The sequence below is a fragment of the Helianthus annuus genome, chromosome 13 (genome assembly GCF_002127325.2).
Source record: "Helianthus annuus cultivar XRQ/B chromosome 13, HanXRQr2.0-SUNRISE, whole genome shotgun sequence".
Classification (NCBI taxonomy): Eukaryota; Viridiplantae; Streptophyta; class Magnoliopsida; order Asterales; family Asteraceae; genus Helianthus; species Helianthus annuus.
In genome coordinates, this window is record NC_035445.2 from 169,774,957 (window position 1) to 169,795,858 (window position 20,902).

General features: G+C 36.2%; 1 protein-coding gene and 1 non-coding gene across 3 annotated transcripts; both read left to right on the forward strand.

Moving 5' to 3' along the window:
• The first annotated feature begins 5,719 nt into the window (after positions 1 to 5,719).
• LOC118479243 (putative disease resistance RPP13-like protein 1) lies at positions 5,720 to 9,793 on the forward strand. The gene has a single exon (XM_035982478.1). The coding sequence runs from the start codon at positions 5,720 to 5,722 to the stop codon at positions 9,791 to 9,793; it is 4,074 nt and encodes a 1,357-aa protein (XP_035838371.1).
• A 650-nt stretch (positions 9,794 to 10,443) lies between these two features.
• On the forward strand, positions 10,444 to 11,904 carry LOC110900175. 2 transcript variants are annotated; one of them, XR_004876623.1, is made up of 4 exons: positions 10,444 to 10,582; positions 11,084 to 11,322; positions 11,525 to 11,567; positions 11,673 to 11,904. It is a non-coding gene; the product is annotated as an uncharacterized LOC110900175 (transcript). The 2 variants fall into 2 exon arrangements; XR_004876622.1 differs by lacking the exon at positions 11,673 to 11,904 and having other exon boundaries at positions 11,525 to 11,637.
• Positions 11,905 to 20,902: the final 8,998 nt, after the last annotated feature.

Here is a 20,902-nt window from a genome sequence, read left to right on the forward strand (position 1 = left end):
CGTATTAATAACAAATAATAATTGATATAACTAAGTTTCCCGAGCCCAGGAAGCAATCCCGGGTAATAACCTAGTGTTCAAATATATATAAGATCAAAGTTCAAATCTAAGTTTTGATTACGTACCTTATCAGATTCTACAACGTTCACTCGCATGACTCCTATCCAAACAGATTCTATGGAACATTTTCAGTTGATTTCGAAGAAGTTAGGGCACCGGTGATGGTTCGAGATCCGGAATGCGAGATGGTTTGAGATCTGGTATTTGTTTTAGGTTTTGGGGTATTCAGATCTTGGAATGTATATGAGATGGGTTTTTAATTGTAAAAAGGGTTTTAACGCGTCGCTTAAGTTGTTTTAGGTTTAGATCTGGAATGTATAATTTCACTTTTTTTTAACAAATAAACAATTTGTATTTTTTTTTACGGTGTTTTGGTTTTGGGTGCAAAAAGAACGAGCATATGCATTAATGCATTATTATTATATATACAATAGATCAATATTAACATATATGATATATGGGGTAATATCAAATAAAAAGTTAATTTTGCCTAAGTAGGATGAAAAGAAATCTTAACCATTCATTTTTCAAATCAATGGTTAAGATGAAAGTGTAGGAGAAATGAGGAGTGCAAGGGTATCTTGGGAGAATCCTATTTATGGACTTTCTCTTTCCACATGCAAGACACATGCATATTCCACCCCCCGTTTTTTAAACATTCATAACTTTTTCATATGATTATTTTTTCATAAAAATTTCACCGTAAAATCGAGCGTCTTTTTATCTTTAATTTGAGTACCATATTGCTATATAAAATACGAAGTCTAAAAAAGCCACTAAAATGTGTTGTATTTCTATATTGTATAACATTTTTTGTGCTGAATTTTTTTACTATATTTTTGTGCTGAATTTTTTTGTCTTAAATTTTTTTTCTCAATTTTTTGTGCTAGATTTTTTTGTACTACATTTTTTGCTTAATTTTTTTGTGCTATATTTTTTTGTACTAGATTTTTTTTGCTATATTTTTTTGTACTACATTTTTGTGCTATATTTTTTTGTACTAGATTTTTTGTGCTAAATTTTTGTATACTAGACTTTTTTGTTGTATTTTTAAAAAACTAAAGGGGTGCCACATGTTATTTTTACTCATATTTATAAGGACCAAAATGTCCTTCATTCATACTTATTAGAAGTGTCACATGTCATCATCATCACAATCCTTCTTAGGCTACTTATGCAAAATCCACTTTTTAGTGGATCATTCCTCATATAATTCATTACCCATTACCCATTACTATAATTTTCAACATGTTTAAGCATAAAAATTTTGTAACTTATGCTTTGTGAGTTTTTCAAAAAAAATTGAACTTTTTTTACTTTTAACGCAAAACTATTTGATTCTTTACTTTTAACTAAAAACTATTTGATTTTTGCGTGATTCTATTTACGCCCAACTTTTTACTATTTACACCAAGTGATGTAACATTAATAAATTTAAATTTGTGTTTTTTTATAAATCCTGATATAATATGTTTTATTAAAAAACAAATACGGTTTTGTGATACGCTTATTTTTATTTTCGTTTTGATATAAATTTTATAAAAAAACGGAATATAAAATTTTATAACTACTTATAAACGTTATATTTGATACCGCTCCGTTTTTTATAAAATTTATATCAAAACGTAGACAAAAATAAGCACATCGTAAAACCATATTTGGTTTTTTATAAAACATTATATATTGGAAGTTAGAAAAGAAAAATACAAATTTGAATTTATTAATGTCAAATCACTTATTGAAAATATAAAAATTGGGTGTAAATAGTAGGACCTTTTGATTTTTTTCCTTTTGACTTCAAAACTTTTCATCTTTACTTTTAATCTAAGACTATTTGATTTTTTTTACTTTAACCCCAAAATTTTGCATCCTTTGCAGTTTAACCTCACAATTTTTTTTACTTTCAACTTTAGTTCTCTATACTTTTGATTTTTTGCAAAACTTTGGTTTTACGATCCGTTCTAAATTTTGCGAGTTTACACGGCGCAACATGCGTGTGTGGTTAAACGTTTTTACGTGGTTTATTTTTTTCCCGTTTAACAGGTCCATCGTAACGTGCAGGTCCTAGATCGACTTAGTTATTCTTTGATATGTTTTACGTTTCTGTTTAGTTTCTTCGCATTAACACGCAGCAACTTCAGTATTGGTTGTCATGTGGCATTGATGTTCGCCCCTGCTGCAACGTGAGGGTGGTTAATACTAGTTCAAAGATAAAACATAACACAAGTTAACCTATCTCAACTACTTTTGTTCAAATATGACGTACTCTCTCGCTGATGTTTTAATGGGGTGCTCTCAAGTTCAAATCCAAAATCCAACCACATGACTATCATGCGGTCTATCTATTTTTTTATTTCTTTTAAATGCTTAAACTTTTGTGTAGCCTCATATTTTTAAATGGATTACTATAATATGATTTTTTGGATGAGACCGGATTCATTGTGAAATCCTCTATAGATGACTAACTGATCCGTTTTTCCAAATAACCTGTTTTGACAGTTACAGGACCCACATGTTTTGCCACCATTGGTGAAAAGTTGATATATCCATTTTGTCCAATAAATAAATGAGGTTTAGACTTTATATTTTCCTTTTGACCCCAAAACTTTTCATCTTTACTTTTAATCTAAGACTATTTGATTTTTTTTTTACTTTTAACCTCAAAATTTTTCATCTTTTGCAGTTTAACCTCACAATTTTTTTTTTACTTTCAACTTTAGTTCTCTATACTTTTCATTTTTCGCAAAACTTTGGTTTTACGATCCGTTCTAAATTTTGCGAGTTTACACGGCGCAACATGCGTGTGTGGTTAAACGTTTTTACGTGGTTTATTTTTTTCCCGTTTAACAGGTCCATCGTAATGTGCAGGTCCTAGATCGACTTAGTTATTCTTTGATATGTTTTACGTTTCTGTTTAGTTTCTTCGCATTAACACGCAGCAACTTCAGTATTGGTTGTCATGTGGCATTGATGTTCGCCCCTGCTGCAATGTGAGGGTGCTTAATACTAGTTCAAAGATAAAACATAACACAAGTTAACCTATCTCAACTACTTTTGTTCAAATATGACGTACTCTCTCGCTGATGTTTTAATGGGGTGCTCTCAAGTTCAAATCCAAAATCCAACCACATGACTATCATGCGGTCTATCTATTTTTTTATTTCTTTTAAATGCTTAAACTTTTGTGTAGCCTCATATTTTTAAATGGATTACTATAATATGATTTTTTGGATGAGACCGGATTCATTGTGAAATCCTCTATAGATGACTAACTGATCCGTTTTTCCAAATAACCTGTTTTGACAGTTACAGGACCCACATGTTTTGCCACCATTGGTGAAAAGTTGATATATCCATTTTGTCCAATAAATAAATGAGGTTTAGACTTTATATTTTCCTTTTGACCCCAAAACTTTTCATCTTTACTTTTAATCTAAGACTATTTGATTTTTTTTTTTACTTTTAACCTCAAAATTTTTCATCTTTTGCAGTTTAACCTCACAATTTTTTTTTACTTTCAACTTTAGTTCTCTATACTTTTCATTTTTCGCAAAACTTTGGTTTTACGATCCGTTCTAAATTTTGCGAGTTTACACGGCGCAACATGCGTGTGTGGTTAAACGTTTTTACGTGGTTTATTTTTTTCCCGTTTAACAGGTCCATCGTAATGTGCAGGTCCTAGATCGACTTAGTTATTCTTTGATATGTTTTACGTTTCTGTTTAGTTTCTTCGCATTAACACGCAGCAACTTCAGTATTGGTTGTCATGTGGCATTGATGTTCGCCCCTGCTGCAATGTGAGGGTGCTTAATACTAGTTCAAAGATAAAACATAACACAAGTTAACCTATCTCAACTACTTTTGTTCAAATATGACGTACTCTCTCGCTGATGTTTTAATGGGGTGCTCTCAAGTTCAAATCCAAAATCCAACCACATGACTATCATGCGGTCTATCTATTTTTTTTTTCTTTTAAATGCTTAAACTTTTGTGTAGCCTCATATTTTTAAATGGATTACTATAATATGATTTTTTTGGATGAGACCGGATTCATTGTGAAATCCTCTATAGATGACTAACTGATCCGTTTTTCCAAATAACCTATTTTGACAGTTACAGGACCCACACGTTTTGCCACCATTGGTGAAAAGTTGATATATCCATTTTGTCCAATAAATAAATGAGGTTTAAACTTTATATCAGGGGCGGACCTACTTACTTATGTAGGTGGGCGGCCGCACCCTTTGAAAAAAAGGTTTTAGGGTTAAATTTCATGCAAAATCTCAATCGCATCCTTTGAAAATTTTCAACCGCATCTTTTGGAAATTTTCAACCGCCCCCTTTAAAAAAACTTTTGAATTAAAAAAAAATGTAAACATCGTTTTTATTAAAATATAATCTAGTGTATATAATTATACTTTAACCACTTTACTTAACAATTTAACCCAATAACTTTCACTTAACAATTTAGCCATTAGGCCACTAAACATTCCATTGTAACCCAAGCCCAATTAACCCAACCCAATTAAATTTGAAGTTAAATAAAATAACCCAACCCAACCACCCCTTCCAATTCTTTCTCCGACTCTGCCTCTTCTGATCGCGCAGCAGCCGACGCACGAAAGCAGTCAACATACACGACGACAGCGACTGCATTCTCACAGGAAAAGCTTGATTCCGGCCACCCCACCACCTGGAATACAAAATTTAACGAGGTACCTTCATTTTTTATTTTAAATTTTTGATGTATTATGTGGTTTTTAGGAGAGATAGAGTTATAGAGATATTAAAAGTGTTTGAAACTTTATGTGTTTTGATGAATTTTTTTTTGTTGTTCTACACTTTAGTAGCACAATTTTGTTGTTTTGATGTTTTTTTTGTTGTTCTAGACTTTACTAGAGCTTGAAAATTAAAATTGAAAATTATGGATCGATTTATATGTGATAGAAACCATGATTAGGGAAGTTTTGGCGAGATGTCTTATGAGGAACTGTTAGAAAAGTAACTCTAAATGATGTTTAGCATAGATTTCAAAAAATGAAAACTTGTAGGGCACAATTTAAACTTGTTTATAATTACGTTTGACATGTTTTTGATGGTTATATAAATTTTAGTTAGATGTTATTTTGTTTTACATGACCCGACCCGATATGAACCGATTTTTTTATATATATCCAAGGGCCTAAAATCTTTAAAAATATTCCGCACCCCCATAAAAAAATTTATGGGTCCGCCACTGTTTATATATACTACTCAAGTGTTAATAGTAGATGTTGTAAAGTGGGTGGGTTGGGTAACGTGAATAGCAACAAGTTAATATTTTAAAAGTAAAACTAAGGAACTATTTATTTAATTTAGGAACAACCCAAAACTAGATGCCCTACAATTACATCCACATGATTATCTTTGACAGAAAAGCAAATTCTTTGCTTATTTTTGACGATAAAGTCTGCCAGCCAGAACATGCACAAGAATATTTAAGAAAAAAAGTTTGCCATAATAATCACACGAATAGAATAACTTGCTACTATCCAACAAGTTATTCTCTAAGGATACGGTTTATTTTTGTACTATAAACATGTGTTACAACTGTTATTTCAATGCACTCCTCATTGATCATTTACATCCATAGTTCCAGTTTTTGTAATTGCAATAAACAATGGCTGAAACTATTGCTACTGAACTCGTCAAAGTCCTTTTCCAGAAGCTGTCTGATGAAGCCTTCAAGCGAATTGCTCGCGCTCAGGGATTTCACAACGAGCTGAAGGAGTTGAAGAGCACACTGTCCAGGATCCAAGATCTGCTTAATGATGCTTCCCAGAAGGAGGTGACTCATAAATCTGTCAAATCATGGTTGAATGCTCTCCAACATCTGGCTTACGATATCAATGACGTACTCGACGATTTGGCTACCGAAGACATGCATCGTGAGCTGACCCTGGAATCAAGAGCAAACATCTGCAGCAAGGTAAGAAAGCTCATCCCATCATGCTGCACAAATTTCTCACTAACTCATAGGCTGTCTCCCAGGTTAGATAGTATTAACAGAGAGTTAGAAAAGCTAGAAAAACGAAAAACGGATCTAGGTTTGCTTAAGATAGATGAAAAGCCAAGAAATACTAGTAGAAGAAGCGAAACCTCTTTGCCAGAACGCGATGTTGTCGGAAGAGAAGTTGAGAAAGAGCAATTGCTTAAAAAGTTGTTGGGGGATGATGATGGGTCATCTCAGGATAACTTTAGCGTCTTACCTATAGTTGGTATGGGTGGGGTTGGAAAAACCACTCTCGCTAGACTTTTGTACAATGATACAAAGGTGCAGGATCACTTTGAACCCAAGGCATGGGTTTGTGTTTCAGATGATTTTGATATTTTTAAGATAAGCAATACCATCTTTCAGTCTGTGACTACTACCAAAAACGAGAAATTTGAAGATTTAGATAAGCTTCAAATAGCTATTGCAGAGCAATTTAAGGGCAAACGATTTCTACTAGTAGTTGATGATGTGTGGAGTGAAAACTATGGGGATTGGGAAAACCTAGTGCGCCCATTTCTATCATGTGCTCCTGGAAGTAGGATAATCATGACAACTCGTAAGGAGCAATTGCTCAAACAAATAGGTTTTCATAATGTAGACCGTCTCAAGAGTTTGTCGAGTGAAGATGCATTGCGTTTATTTGCAGTACATGCATTGGGGGTAGATAACTTCGACTCACACACGACACTTAAACCGCAAGGTGAAGGTATTGTGAAAAAGTGTGGTTGTTTGCCTTTGGCTTTAAAGGCAATTGGAAGGCTTTTAAGGACGAAAACAGATAGAGAAGACTGGGATGAGGTGTTGAATAGCGAGATATGGGATGTAGAAATTGGTAATGCCACTGAAAGTGGTAAAGATGTGGAAAATAGTGATAAGATTGTTCCGGCACTTAGGATAAGCTACCATGAACTTTCTGCAGATTTGAAGCAGTTGTTTGCATACTGTTCCTTGTTCCCCAAAGACTTTTTGTTTGACAAGGAGGAGTTGGTATCGTTGTGGATGGCAGAAGGGTTTTTGAACCCATCCAAGTCACCAGAACGCTTGGGCCGTGAATATTTTGAAATTTTATTATCAAGGTCATTTTTCCAACATGCACCGAATGATGAATCATTGTTTATCATGCATGATCTGATGAATGACTTGGCCACTTTTGTTGCCGGGGAATTTTTTCTAAGGTTTGACAATCATATGGAGACAAATCCAGAAGCTTTGGTAAAGTATCGCCATATGTCATTTACTCGCGAGGAGTATGTAGGTTACCAAAAGTTTGAGGCATTCAAAGGAGCCAAAAGCTTGAGAACATTTTTAGCAGTATCTCCCGGTGTGGATAAAGGTTGGGGCTATTGTTACTTATCTTCTAAGATTTTGGATGACTTACTTCCAGAGTTAACATTGTTAAGGGTCCTTTCTTTGAGTCGTTTTCAGATAAGTGAGGTACCGGAGTTCATTGGTACTTTGAAACACTTGCGGTATCTTAACTTATCTCGAACAAATATAGAAGAGTTACCAGAGAATGTTGGAAACCTTTATAATCTACAGACATTGATCGTTTCTGAGTGTTGGGGGTTAACAAACCTGCCTAAAAGCTTCTTAAATCTTAAAAGGTTACGACATTTGGACATAAGACATACTCCGTTGGAGAAGCTGCCATTGGGGATTGGTGAGTTGGAAAGCCTACAGACTCTCTCCAAGATCATCATTGAAGGAGATGATGGCTTTGCAATAAATGAGCTCAAGGGATTAACAAATCTCCATGGGAAAGTTTCCATTGAGGGATTGCACAAAGTGCAAAGCGCAAAGCATGCACGGGAGGCGAACTTATCTCTGAAAAAGATTACTGGATTAGAGCTGCAATGGGTTGATGTGTTTGATGGCTCACGAACGGATACACTTGAAGAGGAAGTTCTCAATGAGCTGAAACCTAATAGTGATACGTTGAAAACGCTTTCAATGGTGTCATACGGGGGAACACAAATTTCAAATTGGGTTGGTGATCGCTCCTTTCATGAGTTGGTTAATGTGTCAATACGTGGTTGTAAAAAATGCACATCTCTACCCCCATTTGGGTTGCTCCCATCACTTAAGAGGTTGCATATTCAAGGCATGGATGAGGTTAAACTCATAGGTCTGGAGTTAACCGGAAATGATGTTAACGCCTTCCGTTCACTTGAAGTGCTAACATTTGAAGATATGTCTGGATGGGAGGGGTGGTCAACTAAAAATGAGGGTTCAGCAGCAGTGTTTCCATGCCTTAAAGAGCTTTATGTAAAGAATTGTCCACAATTGATTAATGTCTCACTACAAGCACTGCCTTCACTCAAGGTTCTTGAAATTAAGAGATGTGGTGATGATGTGTTGAGAAGTCTGGTTCAGGTAGCTTCCTCAGTCACCGAGTTGAGAATAACTGATATCTTAGGGCTTACATATAAGGTGTGGAGAGGAGTTATAGGGTATCTTAGGGAAGTTGAAGATTTAAGTATTGAAGAATGTAATGAAATAGAATACTTGTGGGAATCAGAAACAGAGGCAAGTAAGCTTCTTGTGAGATTAAAGGAATTGAGTTTACGGGGATGTTCAGGTTTGGTAAGTTTAGAAGAGAAAGAGGAGGATGACAATTTTGGGAGCAGCACCGGCCTGTTATCTCTTAGAACTTTGTATGTAAATTCTTGTAGTAGCATAAAGCGTTTATGCTGTCCAAATAGCATTGAGAGTTTGGATATTCGTTATTGTTCAGTTATTACAGATGTCTACCTCCCAAAAGAAGGAGGGAATAAGCTCAAATCAGTTAGAATATGGGGTTGTTATAAACTTGAGGGAAAAATCAACAAAACAAGCATGCCAATGCTTGAAACCCTAACTATTATTGCTTGGGAAAATCTAAGATCAATCAGTGAATTGAGTAACTCCACTCACCTCACCAGCGTGGATATAATGCGATGCCCACATATCGTGTCACTTCCAGAGCTTCAGCTATCAAACCTCACCCGTTTGTCAATTTCTGAATGTGAAAGTCTGGTGTCATTACCTGAGCTATCGAATCTCACCAGTTTGTCAGTTAGTGATTGTAAAAGTCTGGAGTCATTACCTGAGCTATCAAACCTCACCCATTTTGAAATTTCTGAATGTGAAAGTCTGGTGTCATTACCTGAGCTATCAAACCTCACCTTTTTGTCAATTAGTAATTGCGAACGTCTAGTGTCATTACCTGAGCTAAAGAATCTCGCCTTGTTAAAAGATCTGAAAATCAGAAGGTGTCCAGGTATTGATGTTTCCATTCATGGTGGGCGTTGGCCTCCCAAATTGTGCTCACTTACACTAGAAGGGTTGAAGAAGAAGCCCATATCAGAGTGGGGGGATCTGAATTTTCCAACTTCCCTTGTTGACCTGACGTTAGAGGATGAACCCAATGTGAGGAACTTTAGTCAATTGCTCCACCTTTTCCCTTCTTCTCTTACATCTCTGGACATAACTGGATTTGAAAAACTGGAATCACTATCAACGGGACTCCAACACCTCACATCTCTTCAACATCTGTACATTGGGTATTGCCCAAAGGTGAACGATCTACCAGAGACGCTGTTACCTTCACTTTTGAGTTTGAGTATATATGGTGATTGCCCAAAATTGAAAGAGAGGTGTGAAGGAAGAGGCTCCCACTACTGGCCCCGAATCTCTCATATCCCCTACATCCACATATAAGAGACTGATAGAGGTAGTTGTTAATTAAATACCCTCTGATTTCCATAAGATAAACTGGTATTCTCAGTCTTGTGCGTGTTTGTTTTTTGTTTTGGACTAGGAATTTGTTGCTCAGTACCTAAAATTAAATTTTAATGATAACAATAATTTATACGTTGAAATCACTGTTCATGTGTTTAAATTAATATCTTAACATGTTTAATATCTCTCAAAGGGTTAAGTGGATGTTTACACAACTGAATATCTATTTTTTTTTTACAACATTTTGATTGAAATCATGTCTTACTCTGATGTTTTCTTTTCTTAATTCAAATTTATTTCAATTAGACATGCAGTTATTATTTATATCACCTTGACTTACGGTTTGATATATTCAAGAATCTGTTCAATCAGAGGGGGCTGAATGGATATGTGCTTCTTTTTTTCCTTAGCCTGTTTCATTATCCTTTTTGCAATTGCTTGAATTGAGTTTGTTCAATGATTCACTTTTAGTAATTCCATTAAAAACATGCCCTTTCAATTTCAATCCATTTGATTTTTTAAAACACATAGATCAAGCATCTTTCTCATTATCTTAGATCACAAGTTTCAATTTAGTGGAATAATCGAATAAAATATCTTATATAATACAACTATATTTTGCAGGATCCTCTAGCCATGACATAATTGTAAAGGATATTCTGGGTGAATGAGAGATTTTGGCAGTGTAATCTTGAGGAAAATGGTGTAAATCTCGGGCATATAATGACTGGATCAGCAAATAATAATCAAACTGTCAATGGCATAGGCGTAAGTTCCTTTCAGTCTACAACATAACAACCTGGTTTTGATTATTCGTATTCATGATATAACAGAGGATTAATTAATGATAGCAGGTTGGATTCACTATTCAAACATGCTTTTGGAATTTATTTTGACAGCATGTGTATACTTTATAAGTATACAAATAACACATTTTAAGTATACTTTTTCAAAATACTATTTGATCCATTTGAGACAACCACATGAACCCTTGCATTATATATAAATGAGTTAAAATTGTCGCATCCACAAAATATGAACTGCAGTTTGACTCTTGATGTCAAATAAATTATATCGATTTACAAATTGGTTACAATTCTTCATTGAAAATGGATTTATAACTGGGATATAAATGCAACAGGTTCCACATCATCTTTAATGGAAAAAAGTTGTTTTTTAACATCCTTGTTATATTTAATTTGAAAAGCAACGGGCTTGGCCACGAACGTCAAAGAGTGTTGTTTGACCCTTGAATATTTAAAATTGCAGTTATAGAAAGAAGAAAATCTATCAAGGTTTCTTCAAATCAACAAAACAGATCCAAGATACATCATATGCTCTTGTTTAGGTGGAAACAATACCATCAGATGCTGATTTATATGCTTTGATGTTGTCTGTTGGTTATGAGGTGAAGTAAGGGTAAAGTTTGATGCATTCGAACCGGAAAGATGGTTTCATCACATTGTTGCTTTCATCCACAAAGCATCTTTAAGTTTACAGCTTTGCAGGTTAGTAAAAATACAACCCATATTGATCATTCCTTTTTCGTTCAGATCATGTAACTGAACCATTGATTTATAAAATTTTATGTGGTCTTGTTTAACAGTCAACCTTCAAGTTATGTCGTATGACCAAAGCAAAAGTATCTAGATCATCATAAGATGTATATCGTATGTTTACGGTTTTGACATGATTACCGTTTTGATGCAGAAACACAAGCGGGACAAAGAATTTATTTGGCTCAAGAATCTGCGTATGTGCAGATGATATTTTCTTCTATTTAGTTAAATTGTTTCATTTTCAAGGTGAATGAAAACAAAAGTGCAAAGTACAGATTGATGCTTAATCTTCACGACAGAGTTGATCCATGATCTAGCACACTCGTATTTGGTGCGACTAGACACACGGAAGTGGACTGGAAAATGGTTCAAGCTAAAAAGGGCATAACTTTCATTACGTTTGAACTTACACGGGGATAAGTAATGGACACAAATGCCTCAACGAGCCACATGAATGGACAAATGCTATAGGCGGGTTTTCTGACTCTCGGCACCCAATTTCGACATCTAGAACTCCAATTTTGAACTCAAGGTTTTCTCCAATTTTAGCATTTTTAACTAATTTCGACTGTTTGTAAAAAAAGGGCTTGATTTTTTAACTAGATATTTATTCGTTGTTTTTTAGGCACTTCTCATTCAGGAACCCTTGGAGCGGTTACAAGTTGCGTCTGATGGCACTTCTCATTCATGATCTAAGTTACATGCCTTTTATTGGAACTTATAACCGATGAAGAATTAATGGAATTTTGCCTCTAATGGCGAGTTACCACTAATGAGGATTATGGAACTAGCCTATGATGTCAAGTTACCATCTGATGAAGATTAAAGGAACTTACCACTGAAAGAAGTTACCTCTAGTGAAGATCGATGAAGTCTCGCTAATGAAGAAGAGATATCACGTGTTAGCCTATCATTTGACGAAGACAATCGGTTGAGAGGATGTTATACGTAACTGTCACTTGTCAATTTCGTACATCTCAACAAGATAACTAAAACATGAGTCCGCATTGAATTTATTATCACTCGACCCCATAGCTTATTGTGTCAAGTAGTTGAGAGTGAATTCGGTGCATGAACTTATGTGTGCAAACTTCAGAGGAAATTTGCAAGTCGTAGAACCTTGCATAGCTAGGATATCGTCTTGAATTTCAATTGTGATTTGTGACTAGCTTTACATTATGTATTGAAACATTCGATTTAGTAATGTTATGACCCCGAGATCTATGGATGTAGTTTTTAAAAGACTTAGTTTTTGTATTCAAAAAGGGATAGTCGTGTAGCTTGTTGCCCGTTTACCTTCTATCTTGATATAATTTTTTATTGACAAGTAAAATTTCAAAATAAATGGAAATTAGAAGCTGAAAACGAAAAACATTTTTTAATTAATACCTCTTTCTTAGAAACCATACAAGTCCAACCACATAAACTTTCTTTGTTAGTCAACAATCCTACAATAATAATGCTACATAAAAATTACATTTGCACGAGTTTGAGATCCCTCTTTCCTCCTAATTTGATGCAACATCATATACCAACAGTTGAAAACAATATAAGTTGTTTTCAAAAAGTACAAAATTAACAAAAGAATCATGTTGAGTATATCGAAACGAATAAGAACTCAAGAACAAGTTTACCACTTTTTGCCTCAATGATCACCTTTATTCCCCGAACCATAATACTTCTCATACCATCTAACAAACTTCTTCAACCCCATTTGAAGATCCGTCGTTGGTTTATACCCAAACTCCCTTTCCGCCAAACTAATATTCGCACAAGTAAACGGGACATCACCATTTCGCTTTCACTTTCAACAACTTCTCCAAAATACTTGCAAGATCCGAAACATGCACAGGCATAGTATTCCCTAAATAAAAAATTCTAAACTGTGCAGCCCCTTTTTTCTTCCCACCACTTCCTGTACTCTTTTCAGCAGTGTGTAACGCACCTTAACAACCCTTTACAATATCATCAATATACGTAAAATCACGCGCAACGATCCCATGATTACTGGACTCAAAAATGGGAATTGGTTTTCCTTTCAAGATATCTTTAGTGAAGAAAAAGTAAGCCATGTCCGGTCTACCCCACGGACCATGTAAAGAACCTTAAACCCGTTAGCGACAACCTGTAAATATGATTATACGGATGACCAAAACAGAGTACCCTGTTTTTGATCGGATGTTGACTGATGACTTAACCGTTTTTTCCATCTGCATCCGTATACACACAAACAGCTCCTGGTTTAACCTAATCAAACAGAGAGTGAGTGGTCATGTAAAAAATAGCGATATTAGAAATGTAACCTAGGACAAACAAATTATTAAGGCGTTGTATAATAATACACTAGAAGGAACCCGCACGATGCAAATGGTTCAAAAGGTTTCGACTGGATTGAGTCAGAATGAAACTAAAATCAAATATATGATCAAGTGCAATCATTTCACAAAACCTTATTTATTCCCAAAATGTTAAATGTGAGTTATGGTCATTTTACCTATTAATTTCATAAATAAACAGCGCTTGCCTAACATTTAGTATCTAAATTTTACAACTTCTAACATAAGCATGTCGAAATGCATCCAAAAAGAGGTGCATAGTTTCAATATTTTCAGATCGAGGTGTGAATTCTTCTTGTAGTGTAACATTACCAAAAGAAAAGTAATCTTCATAGTTCACCATCAAAAATCAGCATGCAATACAATAACCATCTATAAAACCATATGTGACAACAACTCAGCAATTGAAACTCAGTTATAGGCAGAGGTGGCAAATTCGACCCGATTACTAGTAAATGAATGATTAGTGGTGTATTTAATTTATACGTTGGAACTGATTTCACAATGTGTACTAATTTTGATTTTCGTGAGTTAAACATGCCAATTAATTATTATTATTATTATTATTATTATTATTATTATTATTATTATTATTATTATTATTATTATTATTATTATTATTATTGTTATTGTTTTGTTTGTGAGTTTTGTTGATCTTGCTTTTGTAGGTTGATAGGGTGCGCTTTTAAGCTGTTAATCAGTTGATTTGTGTGATTGTACGGTTAATTTTGTTTTTTTGGTTGCCAGTTTATCCAATGGATGTGAGTTGACTTTAGTTAGGGTTTTGGTGTGGTTTGTGGAATTATTGAAGTGTTATAGGAATAGATAATGAAATTTGATTGAAGTTACTTCGAGTCTCCATTACAAAGTTGAATCTGATTCACAAGTTGAAGATACAAATCAGAGTTTAGATCTGCATTTTGTCTACTGCGGAGTTATGATAAAAAAACATAGCTAATTTGATATGAAGTCTGTGAAGAACTTATATATTACAACTAAACTTTTGCAGTCACATATCCTAAAGGATCTTCTGGGTGATGGAACATTCACAGTTGACCAGGTCAAATTCAAGAACAGAGAAAAGTCTCAAGGTGTGAATTTTCAGGGAAAGTATCTCGAGTAAACGCCATAAAACTCGCGCATATAATTACGGAATCAGCTAATAACAGACAAAGTGTCGATGACATAAGTGTAAGTTCCTTTTAAGTCAACAACATTTGACTACCCCATAATATAACAAACTGGTTTTGATTATTAGTATTCATGATATAACACAGGATTTATTCATGAAAATCAATTGGATTCAATATTCAATGTGAAGGTGTTAAGAAATTGTCAAATATCAGACCAGAGGCTAAGTTAAAGGAAAGGGTCAAAGTGCTTGATGATGGACAAGATCATTTCTGGTAAGCTTGTACTTTTTTTCCTCTAAAAATTATGGGTGGGTTGGATAACGAGTCAAGACAGGTTCAGGTTAATAATATTGTTGACTTTTTAGTAGGGTTGAACTGAGGCGGGTTGGAGTGTTGGACTATGGTACAAACATTTTGATTTTCTTTTGACCTTATGGCCAATTCATGTTTTAACTATGATTACAGAAAATATACTATTTAGAATAGTCGTCTAAACTTTTCCTAAAGGAGTGTTTAAAAAGTAACATGTGTTTTGATTATGTTTTAATAACTTTAGAACCACTTGTATGGTTGTTTCTATTCTTTTGCAAGTTTTGGGGTAAAATGTAAATAAGGTTCCCCCCACCTAATATATATTTTTTGCCTAAAAGATCACAGAATTATATTACACATATATTATTTATATTACACACACATTTTTTGGTTGAGCCCATCAAAATATCACAGAATTATATTACACACATGTTGGTGCACTTGTGTCTGTACTTTGTCTGTATTCGGTCTGTATGTAACGATGTCCTGATTTGTGTTGTAAGTTGACCAAGTCAACCATCCTCCGGTTTGACTTGGACAACAGATTGTATGTTGAAAGATGTTCTGATCGAAGGATAGCTCCTCGAAGGATGGTGTTAATCCTTCGAGGTGAACGAAAGATATGGTTCGACTGATTAGACCTCGAAGGATGATCCTTCGAGGTCAATACTCATCGTTCGAACATGTTGTGATCGATAGATGATCCTTCGGACCATCTATCGAATCCTTCGAGCAGACCTGCTGAGCTGGGTATATATACCCATGCATGTGTTGAGTGTGAGTTAGTTCTGCCATTTGCACACCCGAGAGATAGAGAGATTTGAGAGCTTTCTGTCCAGAACTCACACACACACTTTAGAGAGTTTATAGAACATTTCTGTAAACATTGAGCTTGTAACCGAACCCTCATTGCATTAATACAAGTTGTGTTAATCGGTGAACTTGTGTGTTTGTTTCTCTACTTGATACTAACTCGGTTTGCTTGCTAGCTTGGATTCCGCACTCGCTAGTAGGTTTGTATAACAAGGTTTAGGTTCGGTATCCTCCGCGAAACAGGGACCTACAAGTGGTATCAGAGCCTCGCTCTTTACCTTGTTTAAAACCGGGTTTTTACAAGTTTTGGTGTGTTGAAACACTTGGTTTTTGCACCTGTTTTTACTTGTCTTCTTGCATTTTCTTTGAGTAAAAACGTGTTTAAACTAATCGGGAGTGTTAGGGGTCGGTTTGGGTAACATAAAAATCGTGTTTGTGAAACTTTGATTTTTCCGGCCATATTCCGGTTATCATTCCGGTGAACTGGACTTGAGGATATGGTTTGCCTATTTTGGTAAAATTTTTGAAAGTCAAAAAGTTTAGTGAAAAGTTGTTGCAGAACCATCCATTCTGCCGAAAGTTGGTACACCAACCCATCACCTTTTCACCAACCTATCACATCAAAGTCAGTTGTGTCAGAGCCTCTCGAAAGATATCTTTCGACATCGAAAGATCATCCTTCGATATCTTTCGATCAAGGAGGGCTCGAAAGATTTATATCCTTCGACCCATCCTTCGAAGTCTGAAACATATCCTTCGACAGAGGAATCTTTTCGAAAGACTAGTGTCCGAAAGATTAGGATCCTTCGTATTGGTGAATCTTTCGAGAACTGTTGTTCGAAAGATAAGGATTTAACACGAAAGATAAGGATCTTTCAAAAGGGAATCTTTCGTGTTCTTGAGTCTTTCGAGATCATTGTTCGAGAGTCAACAGTAATCTTTCGAGTACTGTTGATCCTTCGAACAAGGTTGTATCTTTCGATTGTGGTCTGTTTATAGTTAACAAGTTTCTGTGATTTCAGATCTTTCGACCAGGATCTTTCGGTTGTGTTATCTTTCGGATCATTCTTCATAGCATTTATTTTGCTTATCAGTCATGAATCCGAGTTGGTGGGGAAGTCCGGCTCCAGACAGTGGAAAATACATGAATACCAGTCAATCTCCATCATGGGCCGAATCTCCGGTATCTACATCCTCACAAACAAATGCCACTCAAGCTGGTCAATGGGCGTTTGTTTCAAATCAAACTCCGAGTATTCAAAGTCTTCTTCTAAGCGAAAGTGAAACCGGAAGTTTGAACAGGCCTCCAAAGTTGATGCATCTTAATGAATATCCGGGATGGGTTGATCGTTTTCATACATATATTCTTGGTCAAAATACAGAGTTATGGTTACGGTTCACTACGGAATTTGATCAAACTATCGAGGTTGCTGCTTCTTCGACAGCTACATTTGCCGATCTTCCTGATGATCAAAAGAAGACGTATGACTTGGAAAAGAAAGCATACGCTATTCTTACTCAAGCACTGAGCAAGGATATTTATCATCAGTTCGTCAGTTTCAAGACTACGAAGAAGCTGTGGGATGCATTGAAGACAAGAGGAGTAGGTAATGAAGCCACACGTCAACTACGACGAGATCTACTGAAGAAAGAATTCGATGGCTTCACATGTATGGATAAGGAGTCCTTGGGAGATATGACAAGCCGTTTCTATCACCTACTTACTGAGCTGACCAACTTTGAAGTCACAACGACTCCAACAGAGGTGGTAAAGAAGTTTGCCGATGCCTTGCCTCCTCAATGGAATAACTTCCTGGAAATTTTGAAGTACAACGGAACGTTGAAAACTACAAATATCAACGATTTCGTGCAACTTCTGGAGAACAAGGATCAGGAAGAAACGTTGAAGGCAAAGAGAGTTGCAGTGCCACAGAATCCAGAGATGTATTATGGCACCTCCACTACTTCATCTGCAAAAGCCGGTTCACATGCTCCACTTCAAACGGCGTTTGTCACAAGCACGGATATGTATGGCAATCCAGTGCAAGTTCCTGTAAAGCCGCCTCCAACCACAGATCTATATGGAAATCCAATACAACCACCTCCTCCTCCTCCTGCTCAACAACCACAATATGCGTGTTATGGAGGAACATCATCTGCTGCAGGTCAACAATCAAAGTCAAATACAGTACAGCTTGACACTTCAAGTTTTTCTAAAATCAGTGTAGAAGTAGCCAAGGAACACATGGAGCTGCTTAACACTGTAGTGAGCGCGTACTGTGGGTTGATAGAAGGTCAGATTGGAAACATTAATCTGACACAAGAAGATTACAGGCAGATTGATAAGGAAGAGATGGACTTGATGGACATCAAGTGGGCCTTTGCGAGTGCTGTGAGAAGAGCAAAGGATTGGATGGAAAGTACTGGCAGAACCAGCTTGGAAAGTAAGCGAGACACCAAGTATGGGTTCGATAAGCAGGCTGTTAAATGCTTCAACTGTGGTGAACGGGGCCACTTTAAAAGGGAATGTACAAAGCCAGCACAGCATGGGAATCAAAATCCCTTCAGAAACCGAGGCAACCAGCAGAATCAGAACAGAAACACTGAGCGGTCATTGGTGCCTACAAACAACCAAACCAACAGAGCACTTGCAGTTCAGGTGGATGAAGGTTGTGACTGGTCAATCCAGTTGGGTGCTGATGCTCCTGATGAAACAGCATGTTTTGCTCAGGTTGTAAAGAAGCTAGTTCACACCAATGGTGGAGAATCTTCTGCCAGTGGTGGTGAATCATCTGAAGATGAAGATTCGTCTGGTTACAGTGGAAGTGTTGATGAAGAATCATCCAATTCTGGTGATGATCATGTGGGTGAGACATCGAATGCAGCAATTGATGCCGATATTGATGAACTCTTGGAGGAAGCTGCAGCAGAAACTCAAAGAAGATCTATTCTGGTGGATCAAGCTGCTTATACTTCGTCTTCTCTCCATTCAGCCTTTATGGCTAATGTCGACGGTTCATCAAGCCAGGTATGTGTCGATGAACCCACTGCTGTTAATTGTGATGAATGTGCTAGGTTGCATGCTAGATGTGCTGAAATGGAGAAAAGTATGTCTGAGTTGCAAGGCAAACATGATGCTTTACAAGCTAGTTTGTTTGACTTGCAAGACAAACATACTACTGTGAATGAGAATTTGAGTGACTTGCAAAGTAAGCATGACGCTTTGCAAGAAAAATATGATGTGACATTTCTCCACAATCAGAAATTGACTGTGGATCTCTCAAAATGCACAGAAGCCAACATGTTTCATGAAAATCATGAAAAAGAATTTAAGTCAATGATTGAAACATTAAAGAAAGATAAAACTGAATTGACAAAAATGGTTTCAAGAAAACAGACGGACATTAATTTGTATATCTCTCGTCTTGAAACAATGCAAAAAGAGATGGCCTGTGTGAAAACTGAAAGTGATGCGATCCAACTCAAGCTAGACAGTTATTTGAGCTCTAGCTATGTGTTAGATCACATCATTGATGTTCAGAAGGAAAAGAGAGATGTCACATGCATAGGGTACAAGAAGTGTCCACCACCAGTGAGACATAACTATGACGCCATGCCTGATGAAGAGGACAGGGTTTTCTTTGAACCTACTGTGCCTCTGGATGTTAAGGAGTTTGCTGCAGGACTCGGATACCAAAAGGAAGTATCCTCAGATTCAGATGTGTCAGCAGATACATTTGTGAGTGCTGAACAGAATCAAGATCCTCCAGTTGTGATTGAGGATGCTGATTCGTCTGATGATGAATCTGATGATACTGTCCCAGCAAATTCTGATGCGGTAGCCAAAAATGAGGACATACCTCTTGAGAATCACATTCTATGTGATCCCCCTATCAAATCCGCTAAGACTGTTGCAACTGAGTCCTCATCTGCAGAAGAGCCGGAGAGTGTGAATTTGCTGTACACTCTAGTTGGTGATGATAAAATTTACTCAGACAAAGATTTTCCCATTAAGAATGTTAATCAATCCTTAATCTGCAAAGTCTTTGAGAATTCGACGAGTAAGTTCTTAGGAAAGGCAGGACCTAAAGTTACAGTTACACAGTGTCCACCTATTCCAAAGGCTGAAATTCGAAAACAATTTGGTAACAAGAAATTACCAACAGTGCCAACACAGCAAAATCACACCAAACCCAAAGGTAAAACACCGGCTCAAGCTAACAAGAAGCCGAACCAAAAGAAGAAGAAAAATGTTAACTTTGTGAAATCGACGGGAACAGACAAAATTGAAAAGTTTGAAAATCAATCTAACTTAGATTTTGTCAAGAAAGCTATTGTCGAGAAAAGAAATGAACCAAGTAGTTCAAAACCTAGTACCTCGGGTTCACAAAGTTCAACATCTTCGGCTAGACGATCACATGATTCTTCGGGGTTTGTAGAACGAAGATCATGTTTTGAGTGTGGGACCATTGGGCACATTATTAGAAACTGCCCGTATCTTCATAAGCTGAAAGGAAAGGTTGATGATCCCCGTGGCAAAACTGACCGTAAGCCAACTGTTTCCACAAAACAAGATCCCCGCCTTGTAAAAGAAAGGGAAAAGAAACAGAAACGCCAACAGGTCAAAAAGATTGAAAAAGCGATTAAAACCGATGTGGTTCAAAAACAATCTGTTGTTGTAAAACCAGAAAATTCTAAAACTTCAAATCATCAAGAAGTTAAAATTTTAAAGAAAAACACTGGTGAAACAAAACAGACTTGGAAACCAAAAACGGTTGTTGAATCAGGGGGACCATCACAATTCACCAACCATCAAAGACAAGAAGTTATTGTCATTGATGAAAATGGAAGACCCAAGACCACAATGGCTTGGGTCCCCATCTCCAACTAATTCATTTGAGTTCATGTGCAGGGTGCTTCAGGAGGAACTATCAG